This window comes from Cardiocondyla obscurior, linkage group LG03 (assembly GCF_019399895.1).
Source record: "Cardiocondyla obscurior isolate alpha-2009 linkage group LG03, Cobs3.1, whole genome shotgun sequence".
NCBI lineage: Eukaryota > Metazoa > Arthropoda > Insecta > Hymenoptera > Formicidae > Cardiocondyla > Cardiocondyla obscurior.
Genome location: NC_091866.1, coordinates 3,075,729 through 3,095,792, shown reverse-complemented (window position 1 = coordinate 3,095,792; position 20,064 = coordinate 3,075,729). Strand labels below are relative to the sequence as shown.

At 36.5% G+C, this 20,064-nt stretch overlaps 2 protein-coding genes across 3 annotated transcripts; both read left to right on the top strand.

Annotated features, from left to right (window-relative positions):
• The first annotated feature begins 302 nt into the window (after positions 1 to 302).
• On the top strand, positions 303 to 4,832 carry LOC139101163 (arrestin domain-containing protein 17). Of its 2 annotated transcripts, XR_011545518.1 has the most exons (10): positions 303 to 586; positions 689 to 850; positions 958 to 1,169; positions 1,407 to 1,589; positions 1,812 to 2,032; positions 2,160 to 2,356; positions 2,456 to 2,763; positions 3,679 to 3,910; positions 4,002 to 4,081; positions 4,578 to 4,832. XR_011545518.1 is itself a non-coding variant. In XM_070654090.1 (7 exons), exons 1-7 carry the CDS (start codon positions 472 to 474, stop codon positions 2,587 to 2,589), a joined length of 1,224 nt encoding a protein of 407 aa, XP_070510191.1. In that variant the 5' UTR covers positions 303 to 471; the 3' UTR covers positions 2,590 to 3,577. The 2 variants fall into 2 exon arrangements, 1 of the variants encoding a protein (XP_070510191.1); XM_070654090.1 differs by lacking the exons at positions 3,679 to 3,910; positions 4,002 to 4,081; positions 4,578 to 4,832 and having other exon boundaries at positions 2,456 to 3,577.
• Positions 4,833 to 5,033: 201 nt separating this feature from the next.
• Positions 5,034 to 19,495, top strand: LOC139101187 (potassium voltage-gated channel subfamily KQT member 1-like). The gene is made up of 5 exons (XM_070654133.1): positions 5,034 to 5,639; positions 5,787 to 6,662; positions 11,922 to 12,273; positions 13,900 to 14,079; positions 14,660 to 19,495. Exons 3-5 carry the CDS (start codon positions 12,183 to 12,185, stop codon positions 14,827 to 14,829), a joined length of 441 nt encoding a protein of 146 aa, XP_070510234.1. The 5' UTR covers positions 5,034 to 5,639; positions 5,787 to 6,662; positions 11,922 to 12,182; the 3' UTR covers positions 14,830 to 19,495.
• Positions 19,496 to 20,064: the final 569 nt, after the last annotated feature.

The following is a 20,064-nucleotide window of genomic DNA, read 5'->3' as shown; positions in this document are numbered from 1 at the left end:
GTTATATCTCGAGACATAGTTATTCTATTCATAAAGTGAATAATTAAAGTAATATATATTAATATATATAATTTTTGCGTCGCGGGAAGTCGCTAAGAATTTAATTCTCAACTGATATTACGAAATCTTGTAAAAAGACGATTTTAAGTACGAAGGTTACAAATTTATTCAGTTGAATTAGTATTTTGCAATTAAGAGCATACACCAATCAGAGAACGACTCTCACGACATTGCAAGCATTGACTTCAAACACAGTCAACGCAACTTATGATGTAACATAACCTATTGGCGTACTTGTGCGAGCTTACTTTACGAAGGAGAATTATTTTTATTAACGTCATTAATCAAGGTGTATGAGAAATAAGAGTACACTGTCAGAGTAAGAAAGTTGTGTAAGATCAGCGGTATATCTTTGACGTGTTCAACATAAATGAAATAATCAGACAGGGATTGTGAAGTAGTGATCACAACATGGGTCTCAAGAACTTTCGAATAGTATTCGACAATCAATGGAGCACGTATTATCCTGGGCAAACAGTGACAGGGAATATTATCCTCGGTCTGGACAGCATAAAAAAAATTCGTGGTAAGTTTTGTAGTCTATTAATTAAAAATTGTGATGTTTATAACATTACTAATTCTTTTTGTGAACATGTTTATGAAGTTTGTAATTTTTTTTTGTATGAAGGTATAAATGTGACAATAAAAGGTGAGGCTAATACTAGTTGGACAGTTGCTAAAGAAGGAATTCCTGAAAGGGATCCTGAAAGAGATCTGACCACCGAAGAAAGTGTCTTTGGAGAAGAAAAATATTTTGAAGCCAAATATTATTTGGTTGGATCAGCCTCAGGTAAAGATAAAGCATATTTTATATAATTTTATCATAATTGTGTTACCATTTTTTTTTTATCTTATTGTAGATTATTTTATTACCTTTTACTTGTATACTTTTGTTAGGAGGAGAGATTGAAATACAGTCAGGAGAACACAAATTTCCATTTACTTGTTCTTTGCCTATGAATTTACCAAGTAGTTTTGAATCTGACTTTGGACACATTCGTTATACTGTTAAAGCTACATTAGATCGACCTTGGAAATTTGATCAAGATGTTAAATGTCCTTTCACAGTTATAGCTCCTTTGGATTTGAATCAAGAACCTAGAGCTGCAGTATGTATTATATGTTATGGTTAAATAAATTTACATTTTATTTATTTTACATTTAAATTAAAACATTAAACTAAATATAAGATTAATTTTGATTGTTTAAAAATAGATGTAATTTTTTGTTATACATGAAATTATTTTTTAAATTATGCTATTCGTCACATTGATACTTGTTAATGATTAAATATATTTATATTATAGCAATATGAATAATGATGTATCGTATAATCATATTTGCAGGAATCTGTGCAACAAGAAATGAGTAAAACATTTTGTTGCTTATGCTGCGGTTCGCCACCTTTGACTGTGATTTTTTCACTACCATCTCGAGGATATGTACCCGGACAATCAATACCAATAAAAATAAACGTTGATAATTTATCGAACGTTATTGTGAACACCATAAAACTTAAATTGTGTAAGGTATGTAATAACCACGGATGTAAGATCGAATTTCCGAATCTCGAAACATTTTTTATGTGTGGCTTTGTTTATACCGGCCTCCGAAAAGAGTTATAAAGTTTTTATAGGCAGTAAACACGTTAATAAAGTCCTGATGTTAAAATAAAAAAAATAAAAAAAAGTAACAGCCTTCATGTTAAAATTTTCGTCAATAAATAATAAATAATAACGTATGAAGTCTAGATTGTCACATACCATGCTACCAGAACATCTAATTTGATGGAAACTACTAAAAATGAGGAAATAGTGGTAACGGAAATCAGTAAAGGACCAGTCGCGGCTGGTGGAAATGATGATTATGAGCAACATCTGAGCATTCCACCCATTCCGCCATCAAATCTCACTAATTGCAGTATCATTGATCTTGAATATAATCTGAAGGTGGAAGCATGTGTTGAAGGATGGTAAATATAATTTCCATATATATTTGTAAATATGATTTATTTTTATTGTAAGTTACATATAATATATAATGTTTTAATTATCGTATTCTTTTATGTTTTTGAAATTAATCTTTGTAATATTTTGCAGGTATCATCAAAATCTGTCTGCCAATACCCTTATCTTTGTAGGGACAGTTCCATTGTCGATTTATGTTCCAAGTGCTCCACCGGCAGGGCTGGATGGTGATTATGCTGAACAGAAATCACCAGCAGTTGGTTTTGTTATGCCCTCGGCAAATATTGCATTACCTCCGTTGCCAGAATCTAATTTGTATCCAAATTTACGTAAGTTCTACACAATCGTAATATTTTTTTTTTTTTTTTTTTTTTTATAAAAGATACAGAATTGGTTACATTTGTGATAAAATTAATTTTTTTTTTCAGCGCCGCCACTTTTTGAAGAATCGTCATATAGCGCCAGAACTCTTCGTGATTTCGGAGAATCGAAAGACGTTTACGGCCTGACTGATCATTTTGCACCAAAATATCCAGTATACAAATTTGCGCCTCCACAGTAAACGGAGAATAAGGGATATTGTTGAAATTAATTTTTCTAACATTACTGGAACGTATTTTGCTTTACTGCCTACATGAGATTTTACGCGCACAAAGTACGACGTACTCAGCTTTAAATATTTGTAGTCATTTCTACACAGCGTTTGGAAGATGCATATATTACAGTTTACAAAAAGGTAAAAATTTATTTTAAAAAAAGGTAAAGTAACGCTAAGTTTAAGTCTAAAAAATTTAATATAAAAAGAGTATCGTCAATTTATTAGTAAAATACAAACTGACGTTCAAAAATTTTTAACGCGCCCAGATCGCATAAAAACTAACATACGTACAATAATAATATTTTTAAGTGTATTTTATATAAATATATATTAAGCTATGTGCAATATATTATTTAAATGAATGCTTTTTATATGTTTATTGCAGAAAATTAATATTTTATTAGACGTTACATATTTTATCTTAATATATTCAAATATAAAATAAATATGGATTAAATCCTATAAGGCATTTTCAACAATCTTATTTTAATAAGTTAATGTGTATTATGATAAAGGAAATCTGCTTATATAATAATCTTGATAAAACTCGTATAACGTAGTATGTCAATATCTGTGCACTGGCTATGGTTAGAAAATTAACGAGGCACGCTATTTTATTTTATTTTTTTTTATTCCGTGGATATTTCACTAAGATAACAACTGTGCCTTTATCGAGTCTAGATTCAATGCTTATAGTGCATTGTATTTATCTTTTGAATCTCTACAAAGCACGTCTCGAATTCGTGCTACGTTTTCCTAGTTTTCTGTCGTCACGTCTGATATTATCTCAATTGATTTAGCCATTGCTTTTATTTGATATACAATAAATAAAATTTTAAGGTTTAAACAACGTTTGTTAATTTAATTTTTTTTTTAATGAAAGATGAGTTATTTATATACAAGATTAAATTAAATGGAAAGTAACAGTCGAAACGACGTGCCGTTGGAAAACTATATATATTTTTTCTAAATGTAACGAAATTACTTTTAAAGAATAATTTAATATGTTGGCCATTGTTTTCTTTTAAATTATCTCCTTTCTCTTGTTAATAGGAAACGTAACAAGAATGTCAGCATATAACTGATCGATGATGTAGCAAATAATATCATCGAACAATTTTACGGCCTTGAAAGCTTGAAATGAAATATTTGTGAAAGGTGGCCTAACTTTTCCACAGATGCTCGATTAGCGAGGCGGACGGATTTCGGAGAGTCACCTGACTTTGTTAATCTGTAACGTAGTTGAAGAAAATTATTCTAGACGTATCCACGGAACATTATTACGGTATAACGATTTTTTTTTGCATTCACAATGTTACTTATCATAACAAGTGCGTGCATATTTAACGATTTTTTTTACATTTTTTATGACTTAGCCGATTTGCTCAAGGGACAGATTGATTGTGCTCGCAATTGCGCGATATAATATTACTGCATTATTGGCGGTCATACTCAGGTGAATCAATTATAGTTAATGGTATTGTATATGTTGGTTACTATACGTTAGCTTCGCGGGGCAGTATACTTATGCTGTCAATTACGTAAGCAGCGACAGTAATATAAGCATCTACAGTAGGCCTTCCTTTGACAAGTATAATTTCTCTTGTATCTTTTATTTGTGGAGTATTTACGGCATTTAGACCTATAAAGTAACGCGACGAAATTGCAAGAGAATTTTATCGAGCAACCCTGAAGGGAACTTTTTGCACTTTGAGCGGAAAAAGTTTATTCTTAAAATCTAAAGATTATTATTATTTTTTTTTTTTTCTAAAGAATAGTTTAAAAGTATGAAAAACTTCAAAAGTAAAGTCTCGTAGATAAAGCGTAAACTTAGCATTAAATTTAATTAATCTTGATTTAATTATAATAATTTAAAATTATTTTGCATAGTATTTAATATTTATTTCTATTTTCTAGTACATTTCTTTATTGTGGTTTTATATCCTTTACAGAGTCATCGTATCTATGCATAACAATAAATTTGCGCGACCCAATTCACTTCGCTGGCAATTAAATAGATGTGTTATTCGCTTAATCGCTTTATATCGACGGATTTAAGCGATGAATGGAACATTGTCAATCAAATCAAAGCCGCGCGCGGAATATAAAGCGATCGAGTATAACTTCAAACTTGCGAGGTCGCGCTTCGACCTCGCCGACGATCGATATTTCAAACTACATCGATAAACGCGCGGAAGCGCCACCAACGCGCGTAACGGCAGGGCATAACTTCACGTACTGCCGGTTCGCGGTATAACGGCACGATCTATAAACGCCGTCCTTCCACCCTCCGTCATGGCCAGCTCGTGCAGGATACTCGCCGAAAAGGTACATAATTAGATTAAATATTAGACGTAGAACGTAGATAAGTGAAGTGATGTCCGTCTGATATTCCGTTCGTTAGCACGCATTTGCCGAACGATCGCGCTTTGAGCGGTTGGCAGAACTGCGGTCGGCCATCATGACACATTTAATACCAAGCCGTGATCCCGCTCGATCGTTTGTGCTCTGGACGTACAGTGAAAAGCATGGTATGGCGTTTGCCGCGGCGACGACGGCGGCTAGCGTACATGGCCTTGGCATGTTGTACGTTGAGTCTCATACGAAGCGGACGCGTAAATATCCCGCGAAGCGCCAGCCGCCGAGGATTGAGGGGAAACGCGCCTCCACCACTACTTCCGCCGTTCTCGGCGACCGAGGGAGGGATTGGAGAGAGAGAGAAAAAGAGAGAGTCACGTACGCTAGCCGCTGTTCCCTCAGCTATCGCCTTATCTGCCTCAGTGTACGTATCTCTTAGCAGTTTTAACTTTATCCTACTCTTTAACATGTACAATACAAATCTTTTATGTTCATTGCGTTATTGAGTTATGTGTATTTTACGAATAGGTGGACTTCGGTTACTGTTGCTCGTTTGCAAGCGTATTTCGAGCGTGTGAAGCGAAGTAAGCGGCCAAGGAAACACGTAGAAGATTCGATCACTCTCGTTCTGAAAGCGAAAAGTTAACTGTGCAGAGGTAAGAACGCTGTTCGTTATGAAATTTGCTTTTCTTTGAATATAATTCTGCGTCGCGACTTTACTGTTATCCTCGTGAAATGTCGAATGAACTGTTCGCAATTCTGCTTCATTATCATTATTTATTTCTATTTATTTCCTGTCTCAGGTTGTAATGATTGAATTTAATAATGGAGGAGTAATACTGGACTTGGGGGAGAACGGCGGGACGACGCGCGACGAATTACGGCGTCGACGACGATGGTGGCGGTGCACATCAGATTGCCGGGATCCGAATCAGTAGTCGAAGCCCGGTTTGCGCCGGCCTTGTGGCCCTCGCGGGTTACGTGCCGGCACGTGCGCGGTGCACGGTGAGCGGCGCGCCGAGCAGCGCGTGCTTACCCTCCTGTCAGATTTGTTCGTCGCTCGTCGGACGCGTCGCAGGCGGCAGATCGCAGGACGCGCCGCCTCCGCGGCCTCTGGTGCTGGTCTGCGTCGTCTGGTCGCGGAAAAGCTGAAGTCAGTCAATGCTGCTGGGTGCGCTCCGCAATCGTGCCGGGCACGACACCGAATCATCCCGCGAACCCCGCCGCGAGCTGTCGCCCGGACTTCCTTCATCCTTTCGCGAAGAGGAAGGAACGTGTGCGCGCGAGGCGAAATCCGTTCGCGCTGATGAATCCGAGAACCGCAAAAGCGCGATAAACGCCGAAAGCACACGTGACGCTTGCATGCGCGCAACGAACGTTATCGCATTGCCGTTATCGCGCAACGAGTGAGCAGAGTACGACAACAAAGCGTGCGCTCGCACGAGAACGATCAACATCGGCTCGGACGAGCGAATCGATGCCACGACGCCACGAGTTGAAGCCGCGAGTGCCGGTCAGCTAGCACGTTTAGTACGCGACCTCGGTGTTCGGTTTGGAGCGACGACACCGTTACCACGAGGACCAGCTCAACCTGGACAGCACGACCAGCCCTTCGCCAGCGGAACGGCTTCCTGGAGTACCTTGCGAGCTGGGATCACTCTGGCTTCATTTTGCAACAGGTAAGTTTTACTCCTGATTAACCATTTCAATCGTTTTATGTATTTGCACGATGTGAATGTCTTTGAAAAGAAAATATATGAACGTAGGAATAATAATTATATAATTTTAATGTACTGTAGGAATATTTAAATATTTAAAAGTCGAGTCTTGCTAGTTCTTCGCAATTTTGTCGAAGTTTATTTAGAACGATACGTTGCATTTTGTATATAATACTCATCGTTTTTAATTGCCAGTAGCGATTAGCATTCGACTGCTCAAGTTATTTTCTATGAACTCGCAGTGAACGATTAATCTTGATACAAATTAATTAAACGCTTGCAAGGCTTTTCTTAAAACTCAGTGTGTTGCAAAATTGATTTCACATGAAATTGCAATTAGCGTAAACGTCACGACAATGACGTTAAGCTTGATAGAGTATGATGAAATTGTTCAATTTTATTTTTAAACCTTGAGCATCCTTTTACCAAGATTAATGTAAAAGAAAAGAAAAAAGCACCCGTCTCCACCCAAAGTAGTTTTTGGATTTCTGTCGAATCGCGACTTTAGCGGCAGCGCTCTTTAAATCGCGAATGTTTTTCTTTTTGCTTTTGAGTCTATTTTCGCGAGGGAAAAACGGTATGGAAAAGTCGTGAAATAAAAGCACGCGATACCGTGCACGTGCATGTCGAAGCGTGAAGATCGCAAGTCTTAGATAACCAGATAAACATCCGAGTCTTATCGGTCGTCCTGTAATCTCTAACGTTTGTGTGAGTATACCTTGGTGTGTAGGTTACAAGATTGTGCCGAAACACCGTGACAAAACGGTTTTCCTCGTGACTCACGCGATATCCGCGAAATAAGTTGTCCGTGAATGTAAAAAAAAAAAAAAATAAGGGGGCTATATTTTTTATTACGTTAATGTTCAGCAAAATAATTAACGTTAAGTAATTTCGTGGAGAGAAATAATGTTTTTCTTTTCGCCGCAGTATAATTTTTTGTCACGCGCGTGCTGCCAAATAATTAACGTTATATATTTTACATTACTTTTAATTTTAATTTACGATTTTTAACACACGACTTAATTGCAAATTGGTAAATGACTGTGGATAATATCTTTATTCGAATTCGATATTTTTAGATTTTTGCACTATCTACTTTCAAACATTTACATCATCTTCGCTCTATTTGTTAGTAATATTCACTAATTACATATCGATCCATTTACATTGTGCTCACCTTTATTTTAATGGACGGCTTTCGCTTTCGTTAATATTAACTTTACCGGATATCTTTCTTTTGGCATCGCCTTAATTCGACTTGTTCACACATATTATTATCTTAAATCAACACAAACACACTTTTTCCCTTTGTTCGAAATAATGACACTGTCGCTTGTATCTCTTTTACTTCACTTTTATTTCTTTTTTTTTCTTTTTTTTTAGCAACTATTCTTTGTAATCTAAAATATCAAGCCGCGGATTAGCCTACTTTCCCAATTATTCCTAGACTTTGCTTTCATACAAAGAAGAATACGAGAGGGATGTAATTACATATTATTCTTCTTGACGTGTGATATGCTCTCGAAAAACAGAGCAGTGAACACCGTGAACAAGTTTTTTTTTCCGGAAGAGCTTGCTAATGATAATCTTGCACCGTTGACAGAAACTCAGAACTTTTTAGAATATTTTTTAATAATTACAACGTTTGTCAAACATGTAACAATAAAACATTGACAGCGGTAATTTTTTTAAGTTAATTTTATTAATTCATTAGAATCTTTGACAACTTTGACTTCTGCTCTTTAGCTTTTACAAATACGAAAGATGACATAGATAACACAGAGAATAATGTTTAATGCAATAACTTTTTAAAATATTTGTCCATGTTTTAAATGACAACAAAACCGTGATTAGCCTGATTTTCTTTCTTTTTGTTAGAAATTTATTTGAATATGATTTAAAAAATTAATTAAGAATCTATTATTTTTTTGGGATAAAAAAATATTAGATTTCTTTTTTTTATCCACGTTGTTGCTTGAGAATTGAATATTTCTAACGAGATCACAGAACTGTGAGTCTTTAAATGCACGTTATTTCACACCAGGAAGGCTAGGACATTAGCAAAATTGCTCGTCAAACATCAACGTAATTAAGCCGACGTGAGCCACGGGTCACTGAAAAAACGTTATGTGCACGCGATAAAGGGAGCGAGAAAGGGCACAGTGTCACGCGATATCACGAAAGTATGACTATACATGCACGTCCGACGATGATTCTTAAATATCAATTTTTAATGTCGATTTCAAGGCACCTTATCGCAACCACACCTTTCTGCCATAAAATATTAATATGAAAAGCTCGAATACCCTTAATGACATTATAACAAAATCTTATTGCATCTGTTAACTATTTTATCACGTGGAATTCTTTTTTTTTTTCTGTCGTCGTAAGCTTTGAAACAAAATAATGAAGTAATTGAAAAACGTAACACATAAAGATATATTCAAAGATTTAATTCAGCAATATTTCATGGAATTCTAATAGAAACGTTTACCGTACAAATTGCAATTTTCTTCGGATGTCGGTCTTATTCTCGTTAGTATTAAGTTTTTTTCCTACTCATCCGACGGTATAACACTCTTGAGCTTTAATATCATAGTGTCCGACAAGTTGATTTAGGCTGTGCTTCCTATCATCCCGTTAACCTTTATCAAATTACGAAGGAAAGCGAAATAATATTTTAAGTGACGTGATGATTAATATGTTCTCAATATATACTGTAACGATGACGTCGATTAACGACGAAGATAGAAAGAACACATAGTTAGGCACTTGAAACGAGTGTTTGACAAATTTAGCGCGCACGAGACATGTTTTACAAAGCCGAGTGAAAGCGCTGAACAATAAGAAAAGTGTCAGGGGAACTTTCGGCCATTGACTAAGCTAGTTAAATTCGGTGTCTCGTGTCGCAATTAATTGTCCTTTAATTCTTCACGAATAATATGTAGGGCGTTTTGACGGCCGAACAATGCAGCTCGCTCTGAATTTCCAGCTTGAACTTTGAACTTTTAGAATATTTCGGATCTGTATTTAGAGAGTTTGAGAACTCGAATTTTAAAGCCTGACTTAACTCATTTACATCATATATAGCGGTAGATAACGGCTTGGTTTTTAATTGACCTGAAAAATCCCGACTGATCCATGTGTAATGACGGAGAAAAATTTCGCCAATCGGGTGAAATCTTTTTTTTCAACTTAAATATTACTAAATTTATTTGTTTTGCGGCGGTTACATAAAAAAAAAAGGGGTGAAATGTTAAAGTTGTTGAATACGAGTAACTATAGGCGACAACTTTTATGCAGCTTGTAACAGCGAATCAATTCGTGCATTAAAATTTAAACTCTTTTGGATTGTCAGAAGCAAGAAGTTACTTTACTCGTAAAAAGCAGTGGAAACACGCTGTCGACTCGTTCATCGATCTGTTACTTCCTTTTTACAGTTATGAGATGTTGTTTCAGCATTATTCATTTCGGCGTTATTTATATTATTAAAGTATGCTTTTGCCAAATATTTTTAAGAAGGTTCAATTCACTTACCGGGGTAGTTACGGAAAGGATATTACTTATTGTTCTGTATTTTTTTAAGACTTTACGAAGAAGAGTGATGGCCAAAAAAAATACTCCGGTTCCTTGGCCTATTTTTGAACCTCGAAGTCAAACTTTTTTTTATGTCAAGCAGTACTAAATGATGGGGTATTAATTCCAGAAAAATTTTAAAATCAGTATAGGCACGGTTCCAGAGATGTGAAGGGATGAAAGTGATGTTTTCTCGTAATCCATGACTTTCATCCTCTTGTATTTCTAAAACCGTGCTTATGCTCATTTTGAAATTTTACTGGGATTAATATTTTATCTAATAGTATTATTTGGCGTAAAATTAAAGTTTGTAATCCAAGGTCCAACAAATAGATGAAATTTGCCATCACTCTTTGCATAGAATTTCTACTTTAATAATCCTATTTAAAAAAAAAGCCACGTTAGATTGAATCTAATTTATTGTCGTCGCCTTTTTGCGACGCTGATTCGTTCTTTCAGCTGGCTTATTTCATACCGCAAGAGTAAACGTTGGGTTTAATTTTTTATAATAATCAGCAAGTTATTTGCGATGACAGTAAAATAAAGGGAATTATACGAAAAGGAAAAAAAAATAATAAATAGGAAAATATCACGTGCAACGTGATAATATCGTTGTTGCAGTTAAGAGACACGAATAAAGCTGCAAATCGCATGTCCGTACGGCAACTATGTAATTCTTATGAACTAGACCTACTAACCGAGACATGTCGACTATCGATCTACAATATTACACGCACATATGTGTGTCGTAAGCGTAAGCAAACATTGTGGGCATGTAATATATTCGTCTACATGCCTGCGCATATATAACGCGGGAAATATATGGGGAGCATAAAATATCAAGCTTTTTACAGCAGAGTTGAACAATAAAAGAAGCCTTGCATAATTAAACGAGTTCAGAGTATACTAAAAAGTATTTTTAATCAGATGAGAATTCATATATTTATTTATAAAATATTCCTACAAAAACTACTTTGCTGTTAAACTTATATATTTTTTTTTATTAATATATGTTTCCAAGATAAAAAATAACGGTTGTATATAATTTTTTACTATATAAAGAAAAACAAGTATAGTTGCACAAGTGTGTTGTTGCTAATATTCACTTTGGACTGTTACTCTGGCAACAGTACCTGCAAACAATACCATATTCCGTTATGAATAGTCGGAGTACATCGACCACGAAACTTGAACATATGTATGCGAGCCCAGATAAATAGCAAATCAGACAATTTGAGTAGAGAAGGTTTCTTTGTTCTATTGTGTATCGTTGTAATTCGAATGAGAGAGCTAATTACGATTCATTGTACGGCCTGTGCAGCCAAATAGATTTTTCGATGGCAAGAAAAGTGGATATAAATTCTAATTTTGTTCGAACCCTACGTAATAGAATATTAAATTTACTCGATTATTTCAGCTGCTAGGTAGGAGGACGTGCTATGTAAAATATAATACTTTATTATCCAAAGTTCACGACAAAAATTTTAATAAAGAGAAAAATCGTAGATTTTTAATGCATTTTTTTTTGCTATTTTTATGCTAAAGCATTTTTTCAAGATATTTATTTTTTTTTTTTTATCATGATTGAAATGTTTGATATATTTAGATGTTATTCTATCTACAGAATAATGTATTTTTAAATAGGGTAAAAGCAGACGGCAGTCAACAAAGGCCCCACTGACGCAAGCTGGAGAATCGTGCGATTTTGGTGACCTGGGCATGGTTCTAGTTGTGACGGCGGGGCGATGACGCTCAATCACCGTCCGCCGTCATCAGCAGGAGTCCCTCAGGACTCGACCAACTTCCTGCTTCCAGTCCCGGTCCCAATCCTCGTCTCCGAAGATTGCCTCTATCTGGCAAGGAGCATCGTGAAGACACACACGACCGCTGTAGGAAGGAGAAGATATGAGAGACCGACCGCATCATTACCGAGATCACGGGCACGCCATGCCACTCGAGGAGGCTCAAGGGTTATTAATTCCACCCTCCAGAATAGGTGAGTCCCTCTCGTAAGTTTATCACTAATCCGATAGCACTGTAAGAACCGAAGGAGCTACTTGCGGAACACTTAAAACTCTTTAGTAGATTATTTTATGCCGTGAGCGAGCATCGATTACACAAAGAAATATTGCCTTTATAATAAATAGTTTTCCTCGGTTAGAAATAATTTACCACGCGGATGCGTAACGGCGCAGCTTAATTTCTAATTGCGCTTATACGCGATGGATTATATTATGCCGTTATTATCTATCATTAAAATGCTATAGACTTAATGAAAAGTGTAGGAAGGGCTGCAACAAAGGTTTCGCTTTGCTGCGCCCGGCAGAAAATTGCAGGTAGATTACATAGAACGTTTATGTGCCCGGGTTCTTGCATGTACATAGATATACGTAAGCAATCTATACATATAGACGTATTAAAATGCCTCGGGATGACTCAACTTGCCTGTTATTGAACTTGATGAAAATCCGACCTGGATTCCGTCAATAGCGGCAACCATACGTATAATTCAAGGGAATTCGTGGAAATTTTAACTTTACGACTCTCAGTTTGAGGCTATAAAATTTCAGCATTACTTTTTATTATAACGGCCCACACATGTGCGAAGACCGCGCCGGTTTACGATACCCCAGCCAATACGCTTGCTAAAAAATATTCAAATATCATATTCAATTTTTATCAAGGCCGCTTAAAGAGCAAAGTTAGATGTACGAGGCTCGCCACCCTCGATATATCTATTATATGTTTCCTGTTTTTTTTTTATTTGTAACAAAAATCGCTTCTTTTTATAATATAGAACTGGAAACGTGCATTATAATGGATTCAATAATAAATTAATAGCGGGACCACTTTGAAACTCTTTAATAAATTTATTTCAACAGTAGCTTTACTTATATCTAAATGAAATAAAGATATGCGATAAACAAAAATCGACGTCGCGTTTGAACAGGTTATTTGATAATGTATGCGTTAATTGATTATTAATTTATTAGTTAATTACTAATTCTAATTGATACGCACTCTGGTTATGAACATTAATTACGCGCCGCAGGTTTCATTTAGCTTAACATTATATTCTCTCTATACGAGGCATGACATTCACAATATGCGCGAATAATGTTCCTTTGGGATTAAAGCGCGATTCACTTCTTTATATCTGCGTTATATGGCAAACCGCTGAATCGATAAATGTCGTACCGTTGATTGCGCATTGAATTATCCTACAAACGAATTACAAGGCCAGTTAAGGGGGAGCAAAAAAAAGAAAAGAAAGGGAAAGTAAAATTTATTTGGTTAAACAGATGAAATTTTAGCTTGACTAATTAAAGTGAGGAAAATGACACGAGGGTTAATTACCAAAATATTAACAGAGTTAATTACCACTTAGAGCCACCCTTGCCGAGTCTTGCTAGCATTTACCTCGCTTCCACGATTCAGTCGCTGTCTTTTAATAATTATTTTTCGCAGCAAGATGGACAAATTTGTAGCCACGCGTAATTAATAAAATATTTAATTAATGTGAAGCAAATCATATCGTTCTTGTTCCGCGTTCAATTATTTGTTGCTTGACTAACTGGTTCGTCATAACAACCTCTTATTCTCTTTCTTTGTTTTACGGTAGGTAACCGGGGACCTCTGAATGTGACAATTGTACAGGTTGGCAGAGGAAATGGAGGAGGTGGAGATAGTGGAAGTGATTTACTGAGATTGGAACCGCCATCGGAGTTAAGGCCGGCTCCATCGCCCTTATCTGACATCGGTACTACCTTGCATTCAGACAACAATGACACTTTGGTCGGCGGTAAGGAATATGAAATATATTACTATATTATATTGTGTTACATTTGTTAAAAAATTATTTTCAAAACATTTTTAATTTTTGTACGACGAAAAATTATTGCGATTTATTTTAAATTAAGTATTAAACCAAGATTTATATTAAAAATTGATATTCCTTTACTTCGCGCAGTAAAATAAAATAAAAAAAATTATTATTTGGGACAAAGGGAGTCTACGGGGATTAACTTGACCGTATTCGCTCTCAACCCGAAGGTAGAACGCGCGACGTCATATCCGGCAATCGGAAGTGTTTCCAGCAGGGCGCTTTCGGTTACAGTCAAGTTTGCCGGTGATTGATGAAAGAAAAAACTGAGCCGAAGTGCGCTAAAAATAGTTGCACGAAACGCGAACGGAACGATATATTAACGCCTTGTATTTAAAAAAACCTACTCAGTACGTGCCTTTTAGTCGCACATATTGTGGTTAACCACAGCAAACGGTTGTAGTATTTTAGCTATAGTGTATTAGTACGACTCATGCTCATTTCTTTACGATTTTATCACGCGAATTCGATGACGATGAAAAATTGATATGTTCTCCAGGTGTCGACCCAAGGTTATTGCTGGGGACCAGTGGTGATCGCGCTTGGGAAGGTCGTTACCGTGTCAAGGAACATCGACGTGCCGGGAAAGCCACTTTCCAGGGTCAAGTTTACAACTTCCTGGAACGTCCCACGGGCTGGAAGTGCTTCCTGTATCACTTCTCTGTGTAAGTACCCACAATGTTTCACATTTGCATTTTAATTTCTTACATATTGTTTTTTTCGACCTCACACTCGGTAGCACGTTGCATGCATTATTTGTTGGTATAATATCTTTGCGAAAAATATTTTAATGCGAGAAAAATCGAACACGTGGAATACCCACGTAGGCGTATTCTTATTTGAAAAAATTTTTTTCTTATATCGTATTTTACGACAGCTATTGCTGCGTTCATCTGGCGTCTCATAAATATAACTACGATAGGTCCGATATAAAATGAGGTAAAGCCGCGTGTACCTTATTCGTTTGCCCTATCAGTCGTTCGCCACACTCGGTGTCAAAGCAGGATTAGCGTTTTCATGACGTTATAGCATCAATCTTTATTGTCACTTAATGTAAACGTGATAAATATATCGTTTTAAAAAGAGAGATTGATAGCGCGGCGTCAAAATATATCTCTCCAAGAATTAATTGCATCTAAAATAAACCGATGCTCTAATTTAGTTTCTATCGGCAATATTTCTGTTGCATAACTTTGAGTTCGCGAAAGCGAAAAAGTGAGAGAAGTTACGACGTCATAATTCGAAGTTAACTACACGATAATAAATCTACGCGTTCTCGAGTAACGTATTCTCAAATCACGGTTTACGATTGTTATAGCGAAGGAGTTTATTAGAAATTTATGAGGTAAACGAAATATTTGCGTTTGTATGCAAAACGTTTTATGCTTCCCCGGTGGATTTCTCAACGTACGTCGATAAATAATAAAATTTTATTGCCACGTGAATGCAATTTGTCCGTCGGTCTTTAGCGTACAAAGTTGAGGAACCTGATATTAACGCAATAGATTTTTTTATTGTATAATCTTTACATTATATTATTACATAATGTTTAAATACGCACAAGTATTTGAAATGCTTCTGCAGAAGTAACGAACACTTTGAATTTTTTAAAACGTAGTGCCTTTACGAATAAAGGCCATCGTAAAAAAAGTATGGCACATTTTTTTTTTATTTATTAAATATCTACTAATTATTTGTACGTAGATGATCTTATAATTCGCGTAGCTTGAGTTTGATGCGCACAGATGGCAGACCGCATACTGACATTCTCTACTGTCTGATCAATAATAACCTTCTACCATTTATCCAAGATAGGGATCTGTATTAAAATACGCAATTTTTTTTTACGTTTTATATTTAAATTCGTTAGTACAAAGATCGTGTATTTACTTTGTAGATTTTTAGCTTTTGATATTTTATGACGAATTATTTATGGAATTTTATTAATCGACATATTCAATTTTAATGCTAAATAAGTATTTAACCAACAAAATGAGTACAGTCAAGAAAGATTTGTGTGATTACGCGGTACGTTACTTTCCAACTTTTTTTTTTATATCAGACCTGTAACTGATATGTCGAAGGAGAAAACGTAGATATTGATATCGAGGGGTTATGGCGTTCATTCATTGGATGAAAGAAAATATATTAGGGTTGCTAGGGTTTCTAGAGTGATATTCCATCGTCCATCCCTCAGCACTAAATAACATATTGGAGTGCGTACATAAAGAAAGAGAGAGAAAGATAAATAAATTTAGGATTGTACAATAGCAAGCTGTGTGTTAGGCTGTCGATTTAATTTTCCGGCTATCTTAATTATAACTGTTGTTTTCGGTTTTATCTCATATTTCCGATCCAAAACTGACAGTATAATAAAATGAAATAGAGGAGAAAATATCGCATTGTTGTAAACTCAAACAAAGGAATAGAAATCTTGTTGAGAGCGTGATGTTTGAGAGCGTTAATAAAACGAGTTTCTTGTGATCGCTCGCGGTAACGAACAAACCTAACTATAATCTTCCATGCACGAAACCCGCGAATTCCGCATTGCAGTGTATCTGGAGTTGTTATATTTAGTCGGTGCAAAGATCGACGAATATCATTAATTGCCACGACCTTTTCTGCACGGTCCTCGGTTTATTTTTCAGTAACTCGGCTCGGTTCTGTGCCGTAAAAATAGCCAGAGCACGTTTGGGCAAACTGGTTTTGATTATTATTAGACCGAATCGGACATTTAATTGAATTTGATTAAAAGCGAAGACTGTGTATTTCGTAAAAGGAGCTTTGGTTCTATTTAATTTTACGATTTATTGCTGGAGTCGGAAATCAAATAAGATCAAAGTTTCTTTGTCGCTAAATAGTAAAACGAATTATCTCTACAAGTGAAAAGAGTTCTTTTTCTTCGAGAAACCGTCTTTGTTTCGATTCATCCTTTAAAGGGTTTGCAACGTTTGCGTTAAATAAGTTCGAAAACAAAGTTATATATTTCTGGGAAGGAGGTAATTTTTTTTTTTTTTTTATAAAGAAAACATAAATTCACTAAATTTGATAAATTTTTTTATTACTTATATTAGCTTTAAAAAAAAATTTGCATAAATAAAACAAATAAAATCGAAAGCATTGCTGTATCTCTGCAATATGAGAAAAATATAGTTTGTCAATGTTTGTTGGTATGGAAGGCTCAATCGCCACCTAAGTGTCATTGTTTATTGCCATGTGCATACGGTGGATGCACACACGACATGTTTGCCTGCGTAAATATAATAGAGGTAAAGCGAGAATTGTATCGATCAACGTTGAGCCGCTGAATGGCTTTTCCGATGGGAAATACGAGACATAATTTATAAACCGACCGAATTCTAGTTCCATTACTTAAAAAGTTTGTGCTTTACAAATACACACACATAATTTTAACGTTACATAGAAACAAAGGTACTTTGCCGGAGAAGACGGCTTACTTTCGCTTTTGGCTTTGAAAACTTTTCAAACTTTTATAGAATTCCGAAATGTGCACGTTCGAACGAAAAAGATTTACCGAAAAGGAAGCAATAAAAGAATACAGACAGGTTGTCGATAGCGAACAAATTTATCTGACGTGTCGTTTGCCGAAGAAGGAAGTAGAAAATTAGCTTCTCCCCATTTTTGCGGGACTCTCTCGCGATAAGGAGTAACGCCACCCTCTTTTTCCGGGCGTTCTCGCAATCGGGGTGATTGTATACCGAGAAAGTGCACGTCGACGTGCCCGTACGAAAGGATAGGATAAAGCAAACAGCGTGTGCAGTGAGAAAACTGTCGTAACACCGTCGGCACGCTAAGGCTTGGTGACCCGCAAACAGCGGGACACTTTATTCCACTAAGGCCGTCCGTCAAGCATCAATAATGTACAAGGGTCGTAGCGTGGCCTTGTGTGAGATATCGACTCGCAAATATTGATTACTTCCATCCGCGTGGCCCGGCGGTTTAAGATGCTGCCGCGTACGCTACAATGTCATTTTCCTTACCGCACGTGCATACGTAACACGCACAATAAGTTGCTGACTAAACGAGCCATAATTCGTTCCAGTTGACCAATCTACCGACGTTTTAACGATTTTTTTTTCTTTTTTTTTTTATTAATAAGAACAGGCCACGAAATATTATGCATGACATTTCTTCGTCGTAACAAATGCGCGTGTCTCGTAGAAATAGAAAAAGCGTTAGTTGGTCTAGCGATAAAAATCGGGTATTTAAAAAAAAGTTGTCGATATCGAGATGTCAAGTTATTTCACTAAACTCGCCAGAGGGATAGAACTGCAATTTCCCAAGAGCAACGAGACGTAAGGCAAAATAACTTTCAACTTCTGTTTTCTCTTTCATTTATAAGCGTTTTGATTTTCTTATTTTTTTTCTCCCCCTTTTCACTTTTTTTTTCTTTTCTTTTTTTTTTCTTTCGACCCTTCTTCTCTCGCTTTTTTTTTAAATATTTTTTATTCACTTTCTCAATTTCCTCCTTTTTTTCACGCCTTCCTCTTACCCTCCTTTTTCGTTCGGTCGCTCGTCCTCTTCTGTAGTGGGTGTCTATCGATCGTGTCGACCCTATAAATAGACGCGCAGCACGTCGGTGGTATTTAGCATTTTGCAACCAACTACTTGCACCGGCTGCGTGCAGCCTGTTTGTGACAAGTGGGTGACACGATGTCAAATTTCTTGGCGAGAAATAGGTGTTCGAGCCGCGCCGGTTGCGGGATAGCCGGCCGATTTAGCTGGCAAGGGCCAACGACGCTCCGTTTCATTTATCATTCACGTTTTCGTCCGCGATCCTTTTCCGATAATGCTTTTCTTATGTCTGATATATTACCGAGCTACGGACAATGACGATGTTGTTTCAACACGAAACTGCGGATCACAGTTACGGTAGGAACTTCAAATTGCGCTTCAGTGACTTTCGCCGTCGTCCTCGCGATGATTAAGACGATAATGATAGAGACTTTAGTTCTTAGCGTGCGTGCATGGATGTTTTATCGAAAAATAATTTTTTTTTTTGGCAAGTTATCGGTAAAAACTCGATTGGCAATTTAAATTACTCGTTAGGATTGTGAGGGTGGGAAAAAAAACCGATTCAATTAATTTTAAGCTAATGAATATTTGGGCTGTAATGAATTATGGATTATATTTCCAAGTCAGCTCTAATATTCATAGACGCAGTGATTTGGCTGCATTATTAGAGTATTAAATTCTTGCTCGACTGTCTGCGCTGTTCCCATTTTATTCACGCCTGTTTCTCTGCCTCCCACAATCTTGTTCCGTAATTTTCTTCGTTTTCGAGGGGGCGAGCCGTTGCGCGTCTCCGTTTTCATTTTACTTGCCGCAGGGATTTCTGGATTACCGATTTATAACCGTCTCGTTATATCCGGGAGATCAATTAAGCTGTCTTTCGAGCAGCACATCGTATCGCTACAGCCAGATCATACTACAGTTTCCGTCAGTTTTTCGAATAAAAAAAAAATATATATATATACATAAAACGCGTATTTTTTTGGCAGCAATGTGAGATTCTAAAAAATAAAAAAATAAATATTAAAACACGGGAATAGGCGTAATTTTATTTCAACTCGATTGTCTATGACTTTTCCGTGTTTTGACACTTTTCACGTCGGCTTATCTCGAGAAAGATACAGAGAGTCCACGGATTTGCGAGAGATCGCTGTCAGGCGTGGATGCCGAGGTGGAAAAGCGCAGACAGAAATGTGCGGGAGTCGAGGCAACTCCATAGAAATGCATATGTCCAAGCGACACGGCCGAACGATTAAGGCCGGAGAGAGGCCCTTTTTCGAGAGTACGAGGCTGGAAACTTTGCGTCGATAAGGTTCACCTGTGTTCTCGGAGTTCTCCGAGACATATTTGATAACGTCAAGCACCGCTAGT